Here is a 27,138-nt window from a genome sequence, read left to right on the forward strand (position 1 = left end):
ATGATTCAGGAAACCAAAATTATTGCTCGAAAACTCCAAATGATAGGCCAAGCTTACTCACTTGGACTTCTTGATACTCCTATCATAAATTTGATAAACTGCTGAAGTGAGGACAATGCCTAAGCCTTGTCTCCTGAAAACCTCCCTGTTGTGCAAATGTGGCCATAAGCTCTCCTCAAACATACCAATCACCCTACCTCTACTTTCCTTCCTCTGTGGGATGTGACTTTCTAAGAATGAGCCTTCCTAGAGCTGAGGATGCCTATACTAATGTTGGATGACCTACTAGTTGATCACCAAATCCTTCCAAGGAAAGATTTCAATCAAAGGGGAGAAATGTGAAAGAAGCATCAAAATGGAGTCAGGCTTGCTAGGAGAGCTATTTAAAATGGAGCCAGGAGGCCATTAAGGAAGCAAGGCTTATTGCATGTCCCCACCTGAAAGAAAAGGTAAGCTTTAAAATATAGGTCACTGCCAAACCACAAGCATCCTGGGGCACCAGCTGCAACTCTGCCATTTCAAGAGAAATGAACTTTCTTCTTCTACTTACAAATGGACTTTTTGCTTAGTGATAGCCCTTAGCAACCAATCATGTACAGATAAGAATAGCTTCAACCTGTCAGCACCAATCATAAATCTTGACAAACAATTTATGTGGCTTTACTGGAAATCCCCTCTTGCATTTAAAAGCCCTTCTCTTTTCTCCCCACTTTGGAACACATTTTCAATTCCTCCTCGAATCTGTGTCTCTTGAATTGCAGTTCTCAGACCCCAAATAAAAGCCTCCGGTGTGCCCTTCAGTCTTGCTGCATTTCTCTATCGACAAAAGTATGATGCTAAGCAACAGAATAATTCTCCCTTATTGATTTCTCAACAATATCTCTAAATTTCATTTGTAAAAATTAATTTACTTCAGAACTGAAGGAAGAGTGTGGTAAACAACATAGTAATTCTTCCTCTCTTTCTAACAATTTCTCTAAGTTTCTTTTATAAAAATTAATTTACTTCAGAATTAAAGGGGAAATTTGGATGTGAAGCAATATAGTTATTTTCTCCAACCTCCCCCCAATTTTCCTACATTTCTTTTATTAAAAATGATTTCAGGGGTGCCTGAGTGGCTCAGTCAGTTAAGCATCTGCCTTCAGCTCAGATCATGATCTCAAGGTCCTGGGATTGAGCCCGCCATTGGGCTCCCTGCTGAGCCCTCCCTGCTTCTCCCTCTCCCTCTGCCTGCAGCTCTCCCTCCTTGTTCTCTCTGTCAAATAAATAAATAAAATCTTAAACAAAATTTTCAATTAATTGAACATTTTACTTTGTAATTTTAAAGGAAAAGAATACACTGAAAAAGACAGATGATACAATATTTTCTTAAACTGCTCAATCAACTCTGATTATTAAGTCAAGATTAATAATCAAGAACTACTATTTTGGAGGTACCTAGGTGGCTCAGTCTGTTAAGCGTCTGACTCTTTATTTTGGTTCAGGTCATGATCTTAGGGTTATGAGATGGAGCCCCAGGTTGGGCTCATGCACTGGGTCAGGAGACTACTTAAGATTCTTTCTTTCCCTCTCCCTCTGCCCCTCCCCACATTCCCCTCTCTCATTTCTCTAACTCTCTCTAATAAAAAAGACTATTATTTTGGTCTTCTGCTCTTATTATTCTCTAGAGCAAAGGCTTTAGGTTAAGAAAGAAAGTTATTGCTATTCTGAGCTCCTTCAAGGGTCAGTCACCTTGTCAACTCTAACTATGTACCTAAATCTCTACCTCTTATTTCCTGGAGCACAGATGATATCTCCCAATTCCCTGACTCTGTAGAAGAGAAAGCTAGCACTCCTATCCTTAAGGCCACTTGTGCTTTCTGAGACCGGCACATATGATTTTTCCCCGTTAAGGCTGATAACACTTAATTCTCTTCCCTAGCTGTGGAAACATCTCCCAAGAATTGCCTGTGGTTTGCTCCTAAAAGTTGAAAACAGCAAATAACACCTCATCAAATTGTATACTTTAAATATGTGCAGCTTATTGTATATCACTTATAACTCAATAATGTTATTTTAAAAAATGAGGAACCTTGACAATAAGGTCACCCAGCTCTCCTCAAGGGAGCCAAAGGAATAATCCTAAGCAGGTGAAAATTCATCTCAGAAAGTACTAGGGAGTCATCTGTATATTAGAGATAAATAATCAGTAAAGGCTTCAAGATCTAATCCACAGAATACGGTTACCATTATTTGGTTTGGAAAAATTCTAAAGTAGGCACAACCAAATACTCACCCAACCTCATTAATTAAAAAGAAAAAAAATCTCACTAAGGTCACACAACAGACCTTTTAGGCGTTGAGAAATGGAACTTCCTGAAATAACACTAAGATAAATCAATGATGAACTAGATGCCTAGGTAGTGAAAGATGGGAGTATTAGCTGAAAAATGTAAAACTTGTCAACATCTAAAAACCAATCCGGTTTTGGTTTAGAACCTTTCGCTCTAAAGGTTGTTAGGCTGTTCATTCATTCTTAGAACCAATATTTATTGAGAGCCTATAATGGGCAGGGGCTATACAAGGACCTCAAGGGACCAAGGTAAACCAGAAAGAAGATAAGGTGCTACCCTTAGGAGCTCACTTCCTAATAGGGGCAGGAAGACAGTAATCACATCAACAAATAACTCAAAATAGTTGAAGAGAATATAAAATGCTATAAAGGAATAATAACAATGGGGATAATAATCATAGCTATCACTTAAACAGCTCTGACTAGGCACTACAGCACTGCTTTTAAGTATAGCTGGAATTAACCCACCCTATGAAGTGGTTCTATTGTACAAATGAAGAGATGAGGACCAAAGTCACTTAGACACTTAGTGGTAGAGCAAAGACTTGAATCCCAGCCATCTGGATTCAGAGTCCAAGTTTTTCCTCACAATCACACCACCAGGTGTGGAAGGTAAAGCAACTGGAAAAGGAGAAACTACTTTAGATAAGGTGGTGAGGAAAAGACTGTCAGAAGAAGTGGCAGAGATCTAAAAAATGAGAAACATAGCCCTTCTTTCTGGCAGTAATTAAAGAGTAAGCATAGTTGTCTACTGGGCCATACCTACTTCATGCCATCTGCACATAAGGAATGCTTATTTTTATATTACATCTATATAGCAGAGGAGCAGGTTGCTAAATAATTTTTTTGTTGCTGTTAAAAAAAACTGGGCAAGTGATATTTGAAATGAATGACTAAGAATCAAAATAAAATGATAAACTTAATAAAAATTTATAGTTCACCAGAACCTACAATGCACAATGGTTGAAAACATCGCAAATCCCATATTTAGCATTTACTTCATTCAAACTTTTTTGCTTGCTAAGAATCATGTCATACTCGTTCAAACGACTGCTAAACTTGAATGAGTCAGCTCTGAATTAATGACATTGTTAAAGTCTTCCATCCTATTTTGCAGAAGAGTGGTATTTTTGAACAAATAAAGAAGAAAGCTACTGATTTCTTTTTTATACTGCATTCAGTCCTTGACAAATATACCCTTTTATAAGTATCCTGGCATGGTGTCTTCAAGAATTCCCCAGATTTCCCTAAGAAACCCCTACCCCTTCCAAATTTCCAGCTTGCTCAAGTCTAGGCAGATCCTGTCTAAGCAGAAGAGAATCCACAACCTCTATGGCTCAACCTCAATCTTAGGTGCTTAAACAAAGGCTCTAAGGGGCCATTCTTTGCCCTACTCATTCTCCTTAACCAGAGGCTCCCACTCTGTTCAAACTGTGAAGAATTCTGTACTTCAATAAAAGGTCATTTGTTTGCGGCTATACCACACCACAGTTTTATTACCTTATTCTAATACAGGTGCAGACTGTACTACACAGTTATGGGATGTTAAGGGAGAAGAGAAAGAGAAAGAAGACAAGAAGGAAGGGTAAACATTCCAGCAGCGTTTCTATTTCTCAGTGTCTCAATCCTCCCACTCAATTCTCTTTACCCACCTCTAATACTCAGCTCCTTTCAATTTATCCCACCCCCCAATTCCACAGCTGAACCCCATGACTCTACTCCAGGTCCCCAATCCTACCCCTAAGCCCATTCTGTGTAGAGTTTCTGCCACAACCAAGTTCCTTGAGCATTTCCATGAGCAAAGCCAACCAGCAGGAGTTGAGGGGGAGTTCCCACTTCTGCTGACAGGCCTGTGGAGATCAAAGATGTCACTCTGAGACTCAGAATTCAATTCTGAACTCATTTCTTTCACTATATGTAGTAGTGAGATTCTTTTATTTGATCATTACTATACTCTGCCATATTCTGGATTACAGTCCAGTCTGAGCTCCAAACCACTATGCATAAAACACAGCAGTGCCAGACCCTTCAAAATATGTTACACATTTGATCCTCTCAGACCATCTGGGGGAGGGGGGAAGGTAACAGTTTTTGGAGTACTGTGAAAAAAGCAAAAGCACCTAACAATCACGGAGACTTAAATGTATATTTATAAGATACAAGAGATTGTTTTACACCTGGATTTTTATAACACAGCCTGTTTTTATACTGGGGATAGTCTGGACCCTAAGTGGGTCAGAGCAACATAAAGACCATTTCAGGAAAAAGGTTCAGTTTTTGATTCCTTATAGTTAGCTTTACCCCATCTAAGACTGCCTTGTAAGACAGTCTATACTTTATTTAAATAGTTGAATTTTGATAGGTTGCTACTGAAATCCCCCCCAATTCCCCTGAAGGCTAAACCAGGTGTTACTAATCCCCAGATGTTCTGCTCCTACGAGAAACTTCAATCTGATGGCCTGACATCAAAGAAATGTTCATAGTCTCTTAGAGATAGATGATTTGTTTATCTGGTCTCAACTGGCAAAATTCTGGTTCAAATGAGAAAAATACTCATTTGAAAGAAAGGAGGCAGAAGAATGAAAATACCTTCCCCTTGGGCAGAAGTTTATCTTTCCAACTTAAGTTAGAATAAATAATCCTAATGACCCGAGTGACTCAAAATGACTCCCGATTTGCCAGGGGTGGATCCTTTACGCCTATCTGCACAATTCTACACCTGCTCAATAACAAAAAAGTATAGCAATCCTTTTTCATGCATCACAAACCAAGTATTGGCATGTAATATTGATAATACCTAACAAGTAAAGACAAGCTTTCATTACTAATCTCGTGCTTACCCATGCTTTTCAGTGTAACTATTCAAATACTTGGAAATGCTTGTAATTTTCCATGACCCACAGCTAGAATATAAAAATAATATACAGGAAGGACTGCCTGAGAGTTAAGAATTTTTTCTGTTGTTTACTTTCAAAGGAGAAAAAAAATGTTTCAATAAATAGGAACATATGGATAAAAATCAAGGCTCGTACATGGTTTGAATTATTTTTCCATGGGCATACGGTAGTCAAACTGATTTTTAATGAAAACTTTAACTACAATGACAGGATTTGTCATTTTAGTTTTCAAAATCATGCCAAAACAAATGCCTCAGATAAAAAGGTGGAAAAATAAGTAATGGTGGTTTTTCCTTTTTAATGCTTAAGATACATGCTTTGATATCTTAAATGACAGAATTACTTTTAATTTCCCCAAACAACCTGTTCTCTCTTACTTTTTGGCTCTTGTACATGCCAGTCTTCCTGCATGGATGTTCTCCTTGCCATAAAAATGCACCTTTTCTATTACTCTTGGTTAACATTTATTTATCCATCACACAGACATCCACTAAGAACTCACTTCTTCTAGAATCCTTCTGTGACCTCAGCTAACTTTGTAACGTTGTTTGCACTGTTTCATTCTTTAAAAATGCCTTCAATTTGTTTTCAGCAAGAAATTCTTATGACTAAAGGACATGAATGTTTATGACATATGATGTAATGCAGGCTTATGATGTAATGTTACAATAAATTGTAACATCCTATTTCATTTTTAATTTGTGTTATTCTTTAAAGTAACAGAACCATACTCTCTATAAAGACTTCACTGAATCAGGCTGGCCATAACCTTCCCGAGTAAAGCTGATTAAAAAGGAAGGGTGGGAGGGGAGGGACTAAGGTATTCCCGGGATAACATGGGGGAATATTCATTCTTTTACATCATGTTTATTAGAGGCCTACTCTGCAAATCACCGTTCTAGTTCTGATGATGTGGCAGATAATGAAAAGAAATAAGTAAACAATCATACACTCACCTCCCACCTTACTCAGAACCTTATCAACCTTCTGTTCCCAAAGCTGGCAAATGGAATAGAACACCTGGAAACAATATAGGTACTGATAGGAAGCATACAGTAACATTTAACAAGACACAGGAATGCTTTTAGCAGGGGGACACAGTGAAGAGTTCCAAACATTTCAGAGTATTCAGTAATTGTAGGCAGGATGGAGCAATTCTTCCTAATCCATCCAGTGATCTGGAACAGGGCATTCCTGGTGCTTTGTGTGAAGACGATTTCTTCTTCTCTTCCTCCTCCTTCTGTAGGCTGGGTTTTTGTCTTTCCTTTTTTTACCCCAGTTTCATTGTGATATAACTGACATATAACATTGTATTTGTTTAAGGTGTACAACCTAATGATTTGCTCTGTGTATATATTGCGAAATGATTGCGAGGGCTTCCTTTTTCTTAATTTAAAAAAATTTTAACTAAAAAAAAATTTTTTTTTAAGTAGGCTCCATGCCCAATGACCCTGAGATTAAGAGTCGCATGCTCTACTGACTGAGCCAGCCAGGTGCCCCTGGGAAGACATCTTAATCCAAAATGCGTAAGTAAGATTTGTTTACTAAGCTGAGTACTACCATGATTGAATTTTCTACAGATTAACTTACCTCAACATATGAAATTGGAAATATTCCTATTTTGTCTGCCAGCATTCCTTCGGCCCAGTTTTCATCCACTCTACGGATCACAGTCAGAACATCATCCTGAAGAAACAGCAAACATTAGTCTACTTGATCCCACGTTAAGCTCGTCATTTAATTTTCCTTTTCAGTAAAGGGCCGCCCAAGTTTTAAGAGTACATGAATTAAAATGCTATGACATGTCTTTAAGTACACGAATCCAGTGTTGTCACAAAGTAAGTGGCCATTAATCAATCAAACAGTTGGTCCCTTCAGACAGTTGTAAAACTATGTACTCCTTCTATACAGGGGCTCACGCTTTTTACAACTTCAAATGCTACCCATCCCAGGCTCTTGAACTTCTGTTTTAGATTGATTCTCAGGCTCTTCTCATGTTCTCTCTGATAATATACCAAATGCGCATTTCAATGCATATCCTACTGCTTTTCTTTTAAAAAAAACAGTATTGTGTTTATCTACTTAAAAGTTCTAAAATGTTTTATCAATTCAGTAGATATACTCCTGTGTGCTTTTGGCAGAGAAATTTATGTATAAAATAAGGAAATAATGATGTTTCATTTTGTTATTCATAATTCAGTAAATTAAAATTCCTGAGTGGCACACACACCCTGTAAAGTGGCTTAGAATTACATTTAGGCTCTAAATATGAAAATGATAACACACAGAACATAAACCAAAATTATCTTTCATATAAGAACAGCCTATGCACAAAATTTTTTTTTTATGACTTTAAGAAAACTGCTCCCAGGTATTTTTAAAAGCACAGTGAAATACTAAAACTATTTTATCTTTTTACAAAAGGAAATACAAGCCATATTCCTGTGTATCCAGGTCCAAAGGAAGAGTTGGCAAACAGACAATCTCATTCTAAATTTACCTTTGCAAATGGAAGGCAATCTTTGTCTGCTTCCTTGTCTTTCACTTCAAAGTCATAAAGTGCTTTGCACTGAGGTGGGGGCTGAGGTAACGGTTTGATAATCTGCACAAAATTGGTGGGGAAAAAGCCATGGATCCCGTTGACTTCCCCATGGTACCAATTTTCATCCACTTGTCGCCGCAAAATGATGATGTCACCTTTGCTGAATTTAAGGTCTCCAGGCTCTTTCCCTTCGTAGTTGTACAACGCTTTGGCACAAGGTAACTGAGGTATACCCTTAAGGAAAGAGATGAGTTTTTAATTAAAGGATGGTCCAAAAATGTCTGAAAATTTAACTGTATTACATTTTTTAGTCAAAATCAACTCAACATAGCATGCAGGTCTCTGGAGTTTAGTGGGTGGGAAAATGAAACCCTTCCTGGTGGAAGTGATGACACATGAGCCAAGTCTTCAAGGATACACAAGAGTTAGCCAGGCAAAGCTGGAGTGGAAGAATAAAAGAGAGAAGTGATGCATTCAAAGCAGAGGGGACAGCAACAGCAAAGACAGGAGCATGCTGTGCAAAGGGACTGGAGTTTTATAAAGAATGCAGTGTTCCTGGAGAGCAATTATGGAATATAAAGTGTAGAAGCAGGCAGAAGCTAACTCATGGAGGGTCTTGAATAACATGTAAAGAGGTTCAACTGTTATGTCCATCAGGCAATGACAAGCCCTCACAGGTTTGAAATACAGATGGCCATGGTAAGAAGCAAGGGTCAGGCATTAGAGTAGGAAATGGACAGAATGGGGTCAGGCTGACAGCTATGTGCAAAGCACAGGCCTAAACTACTTGAAAAATTTTTTTACAGCCTAATCTTTCTAATGAAGTAAATAGGAAGCATTACTCATAGTACTGCCCTCTCCCTGGGCTCTTCCATCTCCCCACACCCCCCAAAAATGGATCGAAGTTTTATATCCCAGAGGCAACAGAACTTCATAATATAGTTTTTAAAAATTACTGTGGGGGGGCCTGGGTGGCTCAGTCATTAAGCGTCTGCCTTCAGCTCAGGTCATGATCCCAGGGTCCTGGGATTGAGCCCGGCATCGGGCTCCCTGCTCTGCGGGAAGCCTGCTTCTTCCTCTCCCACTCCCCCTGCTTGTGTTCCCTCTCTTGCTGTGTCTCTCTCTGTCGAATAAAAAAAAATTGCTTTGGTTTCTAGTCAGAGATTTAGAGCCTGGCCTACTCCTAAGCCAAACTTTTTTTGTTAAATATTTTTGTTTGGCTTAAGAGGAATAGCCAATTCTTGGCTCTCAAAATGCTATTGGCAGTCATCTTGTGTTGGCTTGATTCATGTGATGTTGCATTTGGTTAATGAGGGCTGCTCGAGAGGCCAATATCCCGAGGAGGCAGGAGCTGAGCCTTCCAGAGGTTGTGACAACCCTCATGTGCCCTCTGACTTTTGGACCTTGCCTTAAGATCTTGCCTATGAAGGCATGACTCCTGTTATCCGGCCATGACCTAATCTTATAAACAATTCTGCTGTGCCCTTTGGTTTCTGCGGAAGGGAAATGTCCATCAGGAACTCTGGTGCCTCACAATCCTGTGAACTTTAGTCATATTCCCTTCAGTGTCCAACTCTGTGGAATGATTCTAATTTTTGTCTACTCTCACAGAGATGCCTCACTGCACGCTCTACTTTATTACCTATTTCTGGAAGTCTGGTTATCATAATATAACAGTATTTCCCAAGATAGGTGTGAGGAAATAACAGTAAATAAACACAGAAACAAATATCACTATGAAAGAGGGCAAGAGTGATCGAGCCAGAGACAGAGAACTGACAAGTACTGTAATAAACCAACTCTTGGAACATAGCTGATGGGACTATGATCAGGGAGTTTCAGGTAAGGGTTGGAAATACAGACTCCAGAAGCCAGAATGCCTGGGTTTGAATCCCAGCTCAGCCACTTACTAGCTGTGTGACCTTGAGAAAGTTAACCTCTCTGTGCCTCAATTTCTTTGTCTGGGTTTTTGTGAGGATTTAGTGAGTTAATGTATGTAAACCACTACAAAAGGCCCAGCAGTTAGGAAGTGCTACATGCATGAACTATTATCATCATCATCACTGCCCAGTATGAAAAGCCTTGCTCACCAGTGAAACACGGCACCTGAAAATGTATTCGTCTCTATGCAGCTGGATGCTTTTCCTTTTGGATGAATTCACATAGCAATTACATTTTTAATACATATTCACTGTATAGCAATGCAAAGAATGTTCCTCCTAGGAAGTACTGGGATTTCGAAATGTGCATTTCTGAAGCACACATTTGTTTTCTAAGTGAAATCCATTCATCTTCTGGTTCAACAGAAGAAATTACAAATTCACTGACATGCACGGTTTAATAGGGGATGGCATTTTAGATGTGGCTGTAGTTCATCTTGACAGGGCTAATGTAAGGCATTGGAAGCCTGCATGAATTAATTGAAAATCCTATTACAAACTCGGTGACAAATAACTCTATTCACCATTATGGGCTGTTCTCTCGATTTTTCCCCCACCTCAATTAGCTCTGTTTGGCCCACTCTGTCCAAATCCATGCCAGCCAAATCCATGCACCAAGATACACATTTAGCACTCTTAGAAACCACTCTGAACTGCTCCTTGAAGAGATCTGTAAAATTCCCCAAAAAACACAGTATGGTTCTTTTGTGACATGCTTATGTGGGAACCTAAGGAATTTATTTCTTCACAGATCACTTCCACACACCAGTGGCCCAATGAACTTATTAACTTTTCCACCAAAGCGAATCTCTTAAGTATTCCTAAAATCACCACACATTCTTGATACAATGAATGGCAAGGATAAAACTTGTAACATTATGGTTAGCCTAGTCACATCTCTGAGACTGCAACCTAAAATTATTAATTCACACTGATTTGCTAAATCTTGACTGCTAAGGCTATTTCAGTGATCAATAACCACAGAGAAAGAATCATAAAGCTTATGGCAATCTAATCCACGAGCAGACATTTGTGCATCTGGCTGTGTTTTTCTATGGTGTTCTTTTTCAATTAAATTCTAAGAGGCTAAAAAGCCAGTTTGTGTCAAGTTTCTCAAATGAAGGTTTCCCACATTAAATAAAATGAATTCTACTCTGATTTGAAATCAAGCAAAGTTCAGTGATCTTTTAAAGGCTTATTCCCACACAGACTGCAGATGATTAAGGATAAATGGTCAAACGACTTGGAAGAGCCATAAAAGAATGCATTTTCCTTTTGCAACATCTGAAGGATAAAGCCAAAACAATTGGTTTGATAGCCTCGGACTCCTCTTGTGGGTAAAATACGTCCGGGGCCCACGGAGGCACTGCCTTCTCATTCATCTCCTTAGAAAGGTCTGGGAGTCATGTCATCACCCGGGCCCTTTGCCCTCCGTGCCTTCAGCAGGCTTTCCAAACTGCTGCCTTTCTTCTGTATCCTCTCATCAGGCCAAGGCCCCTGAGGATCTGCAGAGCTTACATTTCACTTGGCTACACATGAAAGGGAGGCTTAAAAGGAGAGAAAGCCAGAGAGAAACTGACTCTGCAGTCTAACCTTGGGTTTGCAGCTGTCATTCATGCTGCCACCTTTATCAAAAACCTTGGCAATTTAGACAGGTGAGCTATTTTAACAATTCTTAATCTGAAATACATTTCAACAAATAGGGACTACTTTGCTCATATAAAAAGGAATAAATATGACAGTTGGCCAGTTTTACTCTTCCAAGTAATTTTGCTTCTACATTATGTATACAGATATTTAATATGACATTAAAATCCTTATGAGACCTGCACACAAATATTTTTGATTAAACACTCTACAGTCCATTTTTGTATCATCAAGTGTATTCCAATATATCTGGCAAAGTACTACTTGATGATGTAGCTGAGATTCTGACGGGTAAATAAAACATTCACTGCCAATTTATTTTATAGACTCTAAATGCCAATGCCCAGATATGCATGCAAGACAGCCTCCTTAAATTCAAATCTCTTCATGCATTTCTTACCGCTCCATAAAGTAAAAAAGATTCAATGACCTACTAAAAAGAGTATCTGGAAGATACTATTGCCGTAGGAACAGCACCACAGTGTGTATAATTTAATAATTCAGTTATATCTAAATGGCCACAAACTATGGCTGATTTCTCCTTGACTTTCAAAAACTTTCCAGAAAGAACTGAAGCACAATGAAATTACAATAATAGGAAGTACTACACACAGAGTAATAAGTAGCAAAATGGGTTCAGAAAAGGATTTTTTAAAATGTCCTTTGTAGGGGTGCCTGGGTGGCTCAGTCAGTTAAGTATCTGCCTTCAGCTCAGGTCATGATCTCAGGGTCCTGGGATGGAGCCCCGCATGGGGGTGGGGGGGGTTCCTGCTCAGCGGGGAGCCTGCTTCTCCCTCTCCCCCACTGCTCATGGTTTCTCTCGCTATCTCTCCCTCTTTCTCAAATGAATAAATATTTTTAAAAGTAAATAAACTATCCTTTGTACAACAAAATACTTGTTGGCTTTTCCCTACAAAGTGAAAATCTATCAGAATGTACCAATAGTATTTCATAATAATACTGATTTTTTAATAGTTAATAAGTCTTAAGTATTACTCTCAAGATGTCTAGGTTTGATTATTACTCAAATATTATTGGACCATCACTCAAAATATTTCAATTTCAATATAGCAAACATCCAGTATTACAAGTTATTTTTCCAAAGCAGTAGGGACTGAGAATCCCATAATCCCATGATAGCCCATCTTTTTATTTGTTCTTTCCTTTAAAATTTATTTGTGGAGAGCACTGTACTGGGGCGTTTTATCTGGTGATCACTTTCTTAAGCTACTATCTGCTCTCCACCCCAAGTTTGTCACATAAAATCTTCTCATCGGACTAACTGAAATCATATCTACCAGCACTTTGAGGATGGCATTTGTGAATAAACAAAAATGAAGAAATACATGTTTTCTTCATTCACTTTTCTTGTCTTTTTGTCCTTATTTTACTATTTCACTGTCCTCTTGCATGCTCATTTTCTTCAGCTTTCTCCTTAAGTAGACTCTTTGCAGGCTGCCTGTCCTCCTCTACTCCTGACGTGGTTCCGGTTCCAACCTGCCTCAGAGAGTGGGCTGACTGAGGCCAGCTTTGTGCCCTGTGCACCCAGATCCAGCTTACACTCCATACACTCTTACCTGCTCCTTCTCCTCACCCTCGGCTCCTACAACCCAACCCATAAGCCCTTATAGAGTTTCTCTCCTGACTCATGACTAAAGAGCAATCAGCCAGTCATAGCTTTCAGCCTTGTTGTTTTAATGATATTAATGGTTTAGGGGAAGGGTGGAGGGAAGGGAAAAAAAAAACAAACAAAAACCCAAGGTTAAAAGGAGAGGAGACAAAGTAGCAGCTTTCCCTGGGCAGTATTCTCACTGTTACTTAAACAAGTGATAATACATAATCATTTATTTAATCAATACTTAATCAAATGTAAATACAGAATGAAGTAAGTTGAGGTCAAAAGATTATATTCAAACATCCAGAGAGAAAATAAAGAGCACTCTTAAATTTTTTTCTAGGAACTGCAGTATAGAGAATAGATAAATACAACACCGTGGGGTGGAATCGGGGCCAACCGTGGCTCCCCTCTCCTACTTGCCAGGAGTGCCCATGGGGGCAACTGAAGAGCACAGTTTGAAAAGCACTGTTACAGGGAGAGAAGTGGACCAAAGCACATGGCTTAGGAAATATCTAGATTTAGGGGATTAAAAAAAAAACCCTAAGAATTTGAGAGGTAGAAAGAGAACAAGCAGAATATAACCACAGTAGCAAGAATAATTCCTGCAACATGATCTTATCCATATCACCTATGTCTTTAAAATGTGGAAACAATTCCCAATTACCTCTTCAATCAAATTAATGTCCTAAACCATGGAATTTATGGCCCTCCCTTTGCAATGATTGTTCCACTTCATGTTTTCCACGGTCAGCAAGCAAACCAGTCTGTAGTCGTCACCTCCAACCTCCAACAGGCCATCCCCTCTGGCTATCGTCTGAACATCTGTATCCCCCCAGATTTCACTGTTGAAATCCTAACCATCAAAGGTGATGGTGTTAGAAGGTGGGGCCCCTGAAAGCTTAGGTTTTATGGGTGGCGCCCTCATGAATGGGATTAGTGCATTTATAAAAGAGAGCTCCCAGAGCTCCCTAGACACTCTGTCCTGTGAGGCTACAGTGAGCAGGCACCAGCCATGAACCAGGAAGAGGGCCTTCGCCAGAATGCAACCATGTGGGCTCCTTGATCTTGGACTTCCAGCCTCCAGAACTGAGAAATAATTTCTGTTGTTTATAAGCTTCCCAATGTGGCATTTTATTATAGCAGCCCAAATGGACTAAGATACTCCTTCACCAAAATTCTTCAAAAGCAGCCCATCTCTGTCCACCTTCCTACATGGAGAGTCCCCAGCACTTACACATCTTGACAGAGCTACAGTTGATAATTACACTGCATTTATTTCACTTCTATTTTTATTGTATCTAGCATGACTGCTTCTGTTGTTTGGAATCAGATGTAAATAAGGCCAGGACAGATTCTGTTTCCCAGATGTAGGGGCCACTTGTTCTTAAGGACCCAGTGCAGGCACTGCTTCCTTGGGGAAGTCTCCTAACTTTTCCTCCCCCAAATCTGGAGAAAGTGTTGTTCTTGTGCTCCTCCAGTATGTCTTACTCATCCTGTTACTATGGTTTTCATCTCACTCAGTTTACAACCTGTTTCCCCAACCAGACTGTAACCTCCTGGAGATCTGGGACGATGTGTTACCCATCTTTAGATCATGAGCACCTACAACCTCAGCGTCCGCGAATAAATTCTTGGTGGATAAATAAATTTAAAAAATGAATTTATCTCTAGGCTGAGGTCTATGATGTGGATGGCTAAGTGTAAAAAATACCGTATCTAAAGGAAAAGCAACTTAAAAGAAAGTTCTGTGGATAGTCAGGCTCACCAGCTTAAATGTATTGCACAGCATATGCACTCACATATTTCTGTGCCTCTGGTACTCCTCATGAATGGCAGACCGTGAGCCCACCCTTGTGAAACTGTCTTCAGTGCCTCCTATGGAACACAGCGTTGGTGGGCGCTTGACACTGAGACATGGGAGGAGCAGGAATACTGAGGAAAGAATTTCATTCCCTGTTTCTGAAGACTGCTGGGAAACCTGGAGCATACGAAGGTGCCACAGAAAAACCTGGGGGAATGTGAATGAGTCTGCTCACTGGTGTCCACTTCAATGAGCCCTGGAAACATGACTAAAAACATGATCTGTTCTAGAAATGGGCAGCTGAGTTGTACTAAGCAAAATGCTGGCATCTGAAAAATGTGAAACAAATTACATAGCAAACAAATATTTTCCTTTCAAACTCATTTGGTGGTTATGAGAAAATAGTCACGTAGTTGATATATAGCTTTTTTTCTTGGCTGGCCTTAAAAAGGGAGTATCCAACTGACAGACAAATCATTAAAGAAAACAAATCTTACTGAATTTCTCTAAGGGGAGACAGCTATTGAGAATGCAGTCACGGAAATAAAATGCAGGAAATTTATGTCACTCATTGCCCTGAATATTAGTTTTCTGTTTCATCACATGTTTAATAATTACAATAGTATTTTTACAAAGAAGAGGAAAAGTTATTGGGAAAATTCTCTGCAGTAACTTGAGCTATCATCTTGGGGACTCATGGCAAGATGAGGGATGTTTCCTGGTAAAAGGTCAAGTTTCTGTCTATTTGAAAAACAGTTTGATTCCTGGCATGAATCTGCCCCTGCCCTTTCCTAAACCTCCCACCTGCCTGTGGGGGCGTGGGACTAGATGGAGAAGAATGACCGCGTATCAGAACTCTGCATGGCCCTTGCCTAATCCTTACAGAAACCCAGAAAGGTAGAGAAAGTCAAAAATACAGAGGCAGAGGGGTGTGTGGGAGCAAGTTTTTAAGATTAAATAGAAAGGTCAGGTAAGGCTTCAATCTAATTCAACGGCCTGGTTTTAGATTTTTTTTTTTGTCCAGTGTTTTCATTAATATCCCAGAGAGAGATGCTCATAAAATTTAGACATGACATTATATATGAAAGATAGTTCATAGTTTCAGAGTTAAAATAACATCGAGATAAATCCACACATACACGGGGAATTAGACAAAAGTGCCAAGGCAATTCAATTCAAGAAAGAAAGTATTTTTAACAGATGGTTCTTGGGTAATTAAAAGCCCATATGGGGAAAAAATGAGTCTTAACTACTACCTCACATCACACACAAAAATTAATTTGAGATGAATCCCAAAACCAAACGTAAAAGTTAAAACTCAGTTTTCCAGAAGAAAGCACAGGTCATCTTAGTGATTAGGTAGGTTAAAAAAAAAAATTTAACCATAAAAATTTATAAATTGGACTTCATCAAAATCAAAAAATTCTGTCCATCAAACGACAAAAAAATAAAAATGCAAGCCACACAAAGGAAAAAATATTTGCAATACATATAACTGACAAAGGATTTTAATCTGCAAATATAAAGAACTTCTATAAATTAACAACAATGCAATTTAAAAACAAGATTTGAAGATATAATTCTTTTTTAAGATTTTATTTATTTATTTGACAGAGACACAGAGAGAGAGGGAACACAAGTAGGGGGAGTGGGGGAGGGAGAAGCAGACTCCCCGCGGAGATGCCGGGCTCGATCCCAGCACCCTGGGATCATGACCTGAGCCAAAGGCAGATGCTTAATGACTGAGCCACCCAGGAGCCCCCAAAGATATAATTCAAAAAGGAAGTTATCACATAGCCATGTAAAGGTATTTAACATCATTAGTCATCAGAGAAATGCAAAATAAAACCACAATGAGATATTCTTTCACAACCATTAAAATGATTAAAATTAAAAACACTGACAACAGGATGCTTAGGTGGCTCAGTTGGTTGAGCATGAGACTCTTGGTTTCATGATCCCATGGGTTGTGCGATTGAGCCCTGTGTCGGGCTCTGAGCTCAGCACCAAGTCTGCTTGGGATTCTCTCTCAACTCTCCTCTTGCCCCTCCTCCCACTCACTCACTCTCTCTCTCTCAAATAAATAAAAAAATCTTAAAAAAATAAAAGAAAGAAAAAGACTGACAACAGAAAATGTCAAAGGTACAGAGCAAATAGAACTCAGATACACTGGTAGTGGAAGTCTAAAAATGGTACAACCACTTTGGAAAACTGACAATTTCTTATCAAGTTATTCATACACCTACTCTATGACCTAACAATTCTAATCCTAGGTATTAACCAAGAAATGAAGACATATGTCCACAAAAAGACCATAACAGAAACTCTCAATGCAGCACTCTTCATAATACCAAAAACTGAAAACCAAATGTCCATCAACAAGAGAATAATGAAATCCTTAGTTATAAAAAAAAATTACTGATACACATGAGTGAAAAAAATCAAAATTAATACTATATAATTACACTTTATATGACTTCCAGAATAAGTAAAACCAATCTACTGTAATAGAAATCAGAACAGTAGTGGTCTCTAGGGGTTGGGGAATGAATGGAAGGGTGCATGATGAAAATTTCTGAGATTAGAGAGAGATTCATATTTTGAATGGGATGTTGATTATCTAGGTATACAAATGTGTCAAAACATTACACTGTACACTTAAAAACTGCAATTTACATATGTAAATTTTATTTCAATATTAAAATATATAAAAATAAACCAGTAGCAGCACTTAGAAAAAAAAAGAAATAACCACATATAACAAATATGTGACCATGTATGCACATGGAGGAAAAAATACAAAAGTATCACAGTCAATAACAACTTATGGCAATCAAGAAAATGGCAAAACAAGGGCGCCTGGGTGGCTCAGTTGGTTAAGCGACTGCCTTCGGCTCAGGTCATGATCCTGGAGTCCCGGGATCGAGTCCCGCATCGGGCTTCCTGCTCAGCAGGGAGTCGGCTTCTCCCTCTGACCCTCTTCCCTCTCGTGCTTTCTATCTCTCATTCTCTCTCTCTCTCAAATAAATAAATAAAATCTTTAAAAAAAAAAAGAAAATGGCAAAACAAGAAATCTGAAGTCCAGAGGTATGGAGATTAGTGCCTAGAAAGATGGCAACTTTTCAAAAAGGAAATTCATCACCAACATACAGAGTATGTGTATGTAATGTAGGGTCTCTGCTATAATCTGACCCGGCACTTAGTACCAGTCAGCGCTCACTAGACATCCAGGTTACATTCTGAATCCCATAAACAAAGTGAACAGACAGTTGCATAGTGCTCCATGGGGAGTGGCATAGAAGATAAAAGTGTTGGAAAATACGAAGGAAAAGCTGCAGAAAGTGAGATGTAAAGTAAGTATTCAAATACAACGAAATGGTGTTACACAAGAAAAGTAAGTCGCCTTCATATTCACTAAAGGAAAAAATAAAGGCTTAAATTGATGAATGCATTATTTAAGTTGGATAAAAGAATTTCCTGACAGTGAGGGTTGTTAAATATTGCAATGGATTATGATATCTCTTTCACTGGAGACTTAAAAGATAGGATAGTCTCACAAGTTTGGTTCTGCCCAAAGGCAAACAAGCAAAGATTACAACAGGTGATTTCTAGTAATGCTATGATTTCTTTGGCAATCAGACCATTTGAAAGAATAATTTTATTCTTGATGATTTTGTCATTTGTTTCTTTTTTAGGAGTGGAATCTCAAGAATAAAGAAAGTACTAAGGTATGGGACAGTGAGCTGGGAGGGGACATTTGGAAAAACAAAATGAGAATATGAATTAGCTTGTAGAAATCCAATCAAGCCAGCCTCAAAACTCCAAAATCTATCACAACCTGTTGCAATATTATTAACAAAAGTATAGGCAAGCTCAGCTGTGGTCAGGCACACCAGGTCACTTTTATCTCATTATTTTTGTTTATGTCAAAAAGTAAGACATAATATTACTGTGTATTACTGTTACTACTCTCCATAGGAGTGTTCTGCCAGTTAATTAATACGAAGTTTACATAGTGAAGACTGAGTAATTACTGCAGGATAATATCCTCTTACTTTGAAATAAATCTATTACAAGGATATAAAACCAATCCTGTGAAACCCATAGGGTAGAATCAAGATCTTTAAAACATAATTAAGTCTTCATTAAAAGAAAAAAAACCCTATCTATGCATATGCTTTGGAATTTTGGCTTTCAAAAAATTTTAAAGTATTAACTGAATATAGAGTCAATCTTATAGTTCTGTCAACAAAGCTCTTTTACCTTTGATTAAGTCTGTTATAAAATGATACTTTAAAAATACCTGTAAATATTCTGCAATACTTAAATGAGTGTTACTAGAAAATGTAAATTGCTTTTGCTATATAATTTCTTATTATAGGACTGCACAAGAAATACTACTGTGAAGAAAAAAATATTTGCAATGGATAATTTTACCAACAGATAATTATTTTAAAACAAGTAGTTTATTGAAGCTCCCCTCTAAAAAAAATTTCAATTTAAGTATATTGATTACTAAAAATATGAAATAAGAGAAACTTAAGGGCAAAGATTTACCAACTAATCCAACACAGAGAAGCCCAAATCCAACTCCTCTATTTTCCCCTAAATAATTAAACAGTAGGATATGAATTAGATATTTTCAACCAAAATGAACCATTATATAAAAATGATATATTGTTTTTTATATTTCTAGGTGATTAAATATATAGCAAAGAGTATAAAAATTAAGTGCAGAGTCCATATGTGTGCATCCAAGACTACTTTCAATAAGCCTTTAATACATACTGCACAAAGATAAAAGATCATTCAAGCTATATTTGTAATAGAAAATTTGAGATAATGAGAAATTGATCATAAGATAGCCATTGGCAACAAATTAAATTATGGTTTTAAAATATCTACTAATATGGGGGCACCTGGGTGCCTCGGTTAAGCATCTGCCTTCGGCTCAGGTCATGATCCCGGGGTCATGGGATCGAGTCCCGCATCAGGCTCTCTGCTCAGCGGGGAGCCTGCTTCTCCCTCTCTGTCTGCCTGCCACACCCGCTGCTTGTGTTTTCTCGCTCTCATTCTCTCTCTCTCTCTGTCAAATAAATAAATAAAATCTTAAAAAAAATACATCTACTAATACAAAATACTACACCTGTATGTTTTTAAAAAAATTGTTTAACTACATGTTTCTTTGGGTAAAGCAGCTAGTTCTTCATGTGCACCAGGATGCGAGTGACTTGAGGGCAGGGTCTGGATAGCATTCATCTCTGTATCCTGACAGCCCAACACATGGCACTGAATCAGCTCGTTGGATGACTGCTTTCTGGCGGCCTCTTACTTCATTCCATCCTAGAGAAATCTGCCAGATTCATCTTCTTAAAATACAGCTTTTACCAAATCATCTGTCTGATCAACCTTTTTCTAATTCCGTTTCTAGCAAATTTAGTTCAAACCCTTCTCTCTGGCACTTAAGATGCCCACAGTCTGACCCCAAACTATCTTCTCAAATACCTCACACTCCTCTCCAACAAGTATCCAATATTCTAACCAAACTAGATTCCCTCTAGTTCCCTGAATATGATCCTTTTTTCCCCCAACCTCTGGGACTTTTCTCTACCATTCCCTCCACCCAAAAAGCCACCTTCCCCAGACTGCATGTCCACTTGTGAGAAGTCCATCCAGCCTTCAAGACACAATTCAAACATCATATTTCCCAAGTCCCTCCCTTATTGTCCAACATCAATGTATGTTTTCCTTCTCAGCCTCAGAAGGTTTTCTTTACAAAAACCTTTGTTTGTTCTCTGTTGGCTTTATCGTACCTTTTATCATGTATATTTGAGTACTTTACTAATAATGCTACCAGACTCAAAACACTTTGAGGGCAGGGATGGTCTCTCATCCCTTCTCGGATCACCTGCAGAGCCTAATAATGTGTCTTATAGATAGTAAACATATTTACTGAAATAAATTAGATCAGTCCCTCCCTCTAGGCAATTCTTCTTCTCCTCAACTACATAATTCTAAGAAAGAGGAGGAAACTTCTCCGCTTCCTATCTTGCACCCTCTATTCAAGTTGGCAGTCTGTGTCTGGTGTTCTACTCTAAGAAATTCTGCTTAGAAAATTAGTAGAGTGGCCCACATGGTAACTGCCTGTATGTACAGTCAAGCAGAGGGTCAGGGCACTGACATGCATGTCTACTTGTATTTTTGTTATTTCATCTGACCTAAGCAAAGAAATCAAAGAAAGAGACTTACATCAAGGCAGTATTTTGCAATGGTGGGCTAAACCCATGCTTTTAATTGCTTGAATGACATCCTTTTCTACAGTCATGCTGAAATAACAGAAAGTATATAAAAAAATAAATAAAACTACAGCAGTTCTAGAAAATAGGGAAAGTAACCATTAGCATACCAGAAAATTTTAGGAATTTCTAGAAGAATGAAAGCAAGTGGAAACAGAAAAATTTCAAATGTCTGGATTAAACAATATATTGGGCACTGCTAAAGACCAAAATAGTAACCATCCTCTTGAAGTCAAGTACATATCCCAAAACATACAGAAAAAAGATAGAGGTGAAAAATAACCAAAAATTTAGAGATATGAAAGATAGCTCTAAAATCTGATACAAGTCTAAAGTGAGAATCATGAAGAAAAAACACATTAAGGGGGAGGAGAATAATGAAAGAAATAACAGGAATGGAAGAAAAGTTTCATAAGCTAAAGGCATCCAAGATCTGAGTTTAACAATCTCATCAAATACCAAGCAGGGTTAATAAGGAAAAAAAAATATCGTATTTCGACACATCTCATTACACTGCAAAATTCAAAAGACAAGGAAAAGATTCTAAAAGATTTAGGGCAAAAGAGTTTACCATTTCGGAACTTGAATCTGAATTCTTGGTGGCAATACTGGATAAAAGAAAATGAAAGAGCAATGCCTTTGAATTTCTAAGGGAACATGATTTAGAAAAATTTAGCCAGCTAAGCCGTTAAATAAACATGTGTGTGGACAAAAGAAAGATTCCTGAACATACAAAGTCTCAGAAAGTTTATTCCTTGTGTAGTTAAGGAAAAAAAAAGTTCAGAGGCACTTGGATGGCACAGTTGGTTAGGCATCCAACTCTTGGTCTCAGCTCAGGTCATGATCTCAGGGTCATGGGATCAAGCCCCCCATGGGGCTCTACGCTCAGCATGGAGTCTGCTTGCAACTCTCTGCCCTCTCCCTCTGCCCCTTCCCTCTTGCTCTCTAAATAAATAAATAAATCTTTAAAAAAAGTTCAAGGAGGTATCTCCTATCCTACCCCCCGAAAAACCACAGAAGATTTGTAGAGAGAAGATATGTGATACAAGAAACATGGATGGCTAAATATGATCTAAAAGACATGAAGAAAATGGAAAAGAAATATAAGGAGAATCCATTAGACTTAGAAGTTGGATTCATCCTACTTGCATTGAGGCAGGATATGGTGATACAGGTTATGTTTCCTTTTTAATGGACCCAACCACAGTGCAGTGAATAATGTTTATATAATCACAATACCACAAACAATGTTTTTATGGTGTTTCAATTTATAGAATCAATCTCCAAACATAGAAGAATTAAGCACAGCCACATAATAGAATGTTATAAACTCTGATAATATAAAAAACAAACAAAAATCAAGAGTTAGGGAAGGAGAGATGGGAAGTAGATGGAAGTAATCTCAATTTTATCACTTGGTATCTGAAATTGATATTGTTGAAGGCTAAGAAATCAAGAAAAAGAAATTTATTCTTTGAGGCTGTACATGAAACCAGTAGGAGAACTAAACATCAGAAAACAGTATAAGCCCTTACCTCTGGAAAGCAAGATGAGGGCACGAGAGAAGGGACACTTTAATTTTTTATTTTAGACTCTTCTGTGTGGTTATGTATTTTCTATCATGAACAGGTATAACTTTAAAAATAAGTACATAAGAAAAAGGAATGTAGTGTGTAAAATTCTAATGTAGTCAACTGTAAATTTTATTTATCTTGTTTATTAAATATTCAGACATGTAAAGAAGATGGATACTATAAAAGCCCTGTACCCACACCTAACTTGAGAAATAAAGCATTTTAAATGCAATCAAAGCCTCCTATATATTCTTAAGCAACTACAAGTCACCTTTAAATGAAAATGAAAAGAAAAGCTAGGTAGGCCCTAAATGTACATCCCCTACTCCCACTCCCAATTACTCCTATTACTGATTAGGATATTCAGTTGCACTAAATAATTGACTCTGTCACTTTAATGCAATATTAATACAACATCAGTAAAATCCCCACTATCTCCTTTGTTATTCAAATTCCATCTCTTATAAAAATACAGACTTTTTGGTTTGCTGTGCTAATTTTCTTTATGGCTATAAAAAAAGAGCAAATGGATAAAATATGACAAATTGTGTTTTTTGTTTTTTTTTTAAAAAGACATAAATTGTCTCCACAATCATACTTCCCCCTTCTGTAAGACCTGGTGATTCAACTAGTCAATGTGATTTCACCTTGAGAGTTTATGTCTAGGAGCTGTGCTCCTGACATGCTGTAGATCATGGGGCTTGGAGAGTTAAGCATGTTAGCTTTGGAGAAAATAAAAGCATAATACTTTCCTCCCTCAGCTCCAAAGGGGTTAGTTTACTAAACTTGTGAAATACATGTAAGTCACTTGACATGTCACCTTCAAAAATACCTATTTCTCATGCAAACTTAAGAAGTCAGCATATGATCCTCACTACCAGTTATCTTATCATTCATAAGCTGCTTTTAAGTGTATGGGAGGGGTATGAGTTGATAGTATATGAATTCTTAGAACCACAGTCAAAAAAACTTGATTAATCAGAGACAAGATTTTGAAATGTTTAAAATAAAGCCATTTCTCTCTTTCTCATAAAGTGTTTTAGAAACATAAGGGCAGTTCCCACCACCACCAATCTGACTTTAAGGATATAGCATTATACTTCCATTTTAATTTTCCCTGAGTGAGAGAAATGATGAACTAGTGAATGGATTCATACTTGGTGCAAGCCCTATCCTGATTACAAATCAAAATAGTTGCTTTTCAAACTTTATTTTCAAGCTTATAAATCATTTGGTGTTCCTGTTACATGCAATTCTGATTCAGTAGGTCTGGGTAGGGCCAGAGTCTGCATTTCTAACAGCTCCCAGGAGATAGCAATGGTGCTGTTGCTGGTCCAGGAACCATACTTTGACAGCATGGGAATCAGGGATCAGTTACCTTCCCCATCTCCTTGCTTATTATTCTTCTTCCTCAGGTGCCCCAGGATTCAATCTTCTGACAGTTTCTCTCTTTTAAGTTCACTCCCAAGCTGATCTTATCTATTCCCTTCTTTTAAAACCATTTATGCCAGCCATGACCAACCCTGGCTGCATATTTGGATCAACTAGGGAGTTTTCTTCTTCTTTTAAAGTTATGTAAAGCCCCACCCCAAACCAGTAAAACAAAAATTTCTAGGGTTGGGTCAGAAATACAGGTTTTTTTAAAAGCTTCTTCATGGTTCTCATATAAAGGGCTAAGACCTGTTGTCTACACATTGATGTCTCTCAGACCTTATCTTAGCTACAACTTCTCCCCTGAGCTCCAAGTGCCTACTCCACATCTCCTGTTGAATGTCTACTAGATGTCTCCAAGTTGACTTGTCTAAAATAGACCTGTTGATTTCCACCTGCCCCCACCAAAACCTGATCCTCTACCACTTTTTCCTATCTAGGTAAATGGCCCCACCATTTATGTAGCTGCTCTGGCCCAACCATTGAGCCTCACCATGACGCCTCTGTTTCCATTCTTTCATATTCTACATCCAATTCATCAGTAATCCTTCTGGCTCTACCTTCAAAATATATCCTAAACCAGTACATTTCTTACAACTTTTATTTCTACAACCAACCTAAGCCAAAATAACACTACCTCTATATTGCCATTCTTGAACCCCTAGAGTTTGATGTCTATACTCTCTTGTCTGTTAAGTTTCCAATGGCTTTCTCATCTACTTACAATAAAATACAAACTCCCCCCCCCCATGGCCTCCAGAACTTTGCATCATTTAGCCCCTACTTATCTTTAACCAACTTCTTTCCCTCTAACCTCCAACTCCTGCTAACCTCCAACTCCTAACCTTGTTGCTGCTCATGACCACTACAGGCTCTTTTCTGCCTCAGGATCTTTCTCTTTGTTTTTCCTTACACCTACAATATTCTTTACAGGCTTACTTCTGCACATTGCTCAGGTCTCTACTCCAATGTCACCTCAGAAAAGCCTTCCCTAAGTATCTCCAAATTGCCTCACACAACCAGCATCCATCATAATGTCCTCACCCTACTCTTTCTACCATGCTCATCTTCTTCATGGCATTTCTGAAGTTATATTAGTCATTCCTTTGTTGGCTTGTTTATTGTCTCCTCCTCCCCACCCAAAAGCATTAGAACATAAGCTCTAAAACACAGCTTATCTTGTTCAAGAGGATAGTAGGCCTATGCCCATCCCTAGCAAGTTGTAGGCACTCTAATGCCTGTTGGTTGTTATGAACAGAAAGTTTATGTCCTCTTCAAAATTCATACATGGAAGTTATAATCTCCAATGTGATGGCATTTGGAGGCAATTAGGTTTAGGTAAGGTCATAAGGGTAGAGTTCTCCTGGCAGGATTAGTGCTCTCAAAAGAGGAAACACCAGATTTTCCTTTCCCTTCCTCTCTCCACATATGTGCACCAAGGAAAAGCCATGTGAGCACACAGGAACAAGGTGGCCATTTATAAGCCAGGAAGCAGGTGTTACCAAGAAACAAATATGTCAGAATCTTGACCTTGGACTTCCCAGCCTCCAAAATTATGAGAAATAAATGTCTGTTGTTTAAACGCCACAGTCTGTAAGTAAACTGACACTGATAAAATCAATAAATGAGTCAACAGCAAGTAACCTGGATGGAGGGCTCTGTGATGTGCCCCAAAGCTTTGTAACTGTCCATCCTTTGGGATATTCAGTATTTTTAGTAATAACTTGAATGAAGGTATTTAGGCACAATTATTATTTGCCAGTGACACAAAACTAGAAGGGAGAGCTAGCCAGCTAATATAAGGATGAGAGAAATATGATTTTTGAAAGATTTTCACCAATGAGAAATATGGACCAAGCAAAGCAAGTATTTCCTAGGATGAACATTGACTAGTACATTTCATTGTTTAAAAACACTAGCACAGGTATAGGAAACTACAAAAGACTGCCCTAACAGCAGATTGAATGAGAAAGACTCAAGGATTGGTACTATCTACAAGTTCAATATAAGCCACAAGTAACATGGCTACATGGTTAGTGTCAAAGTTCACTAGAACATTAGCCTGCATATGAGATGCAGAGAAAGAAATGGACCTTCCATGTCCTGAATGATCAACAATATCTATAGAATCTTGTTCAGTTCTGTGTATCCCAATTTAAGAGGAATATTAGTAAAATGATCTTTAGAAAGGTGGTTAGAAATCATGTTAGAGAACATTTGTCTAAAGGACTTAGAAGACTTGAAAAAAATCCTAGAAAGTGAAGACAGGAATAGTTGGTAGTTGCTGAACATCCTTAATGTGCCATCATACATTCACACAAACGATACGTCTGTGTGGTAGGCTATCGTTATTATTCCCATTTAATAGCTCTGGAAACCGAGGTCCAGCGAGGTTGTGTAACCTACTCAATGTTACACATTTAGTAGGTGATGGGGTTTTCCAGAGCACATATTCATCAACTGGGCGTAGTCCTTAAACACTCAAAGGGTTGACATATGGAGCAATATTATACTTATTCTTTATAGTTCTAGAACCTAAAACTAGAACAGAGGGAAGTTGCGATGGGCCCAAATAATTTTCAATGTAAAGAAGTATTTTTTCTAATAATGAGATCCTTCCTGGTCAATAAATAGCAAGTATTCATGTGGAGGCTGGCTAACCCGCTGTCAGCATGCTGCCTAGAGAACAGCAAATTTGGGTGGAGGCTCAGAGGCCCCTTTTTCTTCTCAGCACTAATCTTCAACAATACGTGTTTCCTTTTCTATCTAAATATAGCAAAGAACACGGAATGGTAATGTTTACAACTCTTGAAAGCAGTGTTAGCTAGTTACATTTGAAAGAACGATAAGCCATCTTTAAGTACAGCACTTACATATACAGACTATGTGTAATTCAATGATTATAAGTAAAGGGATGTTCTGTCATCCTTTGTCAACCCTGAACACAAGGTAGATGCAAGTGTACTCACTTTTGCTTATCTCTTTGTCCACCAATTTTAAATTCTTTAAAAAAACATAGATCTTTTCCTAAAGATTTCCTCAGCTTGTACCCTAAAAATC

The 27,138-nt window shown here is 38.2% G+C and overlaps 1 protein-coding gene across 3 annotated transcripts in view; it reads right to left on the reverse strand.

The window, feature by feature from the left end:
* SH3RF1 (SH3 domain containing ring finger 1) overlaps positions 1–27,138 on the reverse strand; it is a 179,540-nt gene that overhangs the window by 58,255 nt on the left and 94,147 nt on the right. For all 3 annotated transcript variants that reach the window (XM_027598818.2, XM_027598816.2, XM_027598819.2), the window contains exons 3-4: positions 7,730–8,005; positions 6,820–6,915 (exon numbers count right to left, since the gene is read on the reverse strand). In XM_027598818.2, the coding sequence (XP_027454619.1) occupies positions 6,820–6,915; positions 7,730–8,005 (372 nt within the window). The remainder of the gene's footprint in view (positions 1–6,819; positions 6,916–7,729; positions 8,006–27,138) is intronic.

The sequence above is a fragment of the Zalophus californianus genome, chromosome 2 (genome assembly GCF_009762305.2).
Source record: "Zalophus californianus isolate mZalCal1 chromosome 2, mZalCal1.pri.v2, whole genome shotgun sequence".
In the NCBI taxonomy this organism is placed as follows: Eukaryota; Metazoa; Chordata; class Mammalia; order Carnivora; family Otariidae; genus Zalophus; species Zalophus californianus.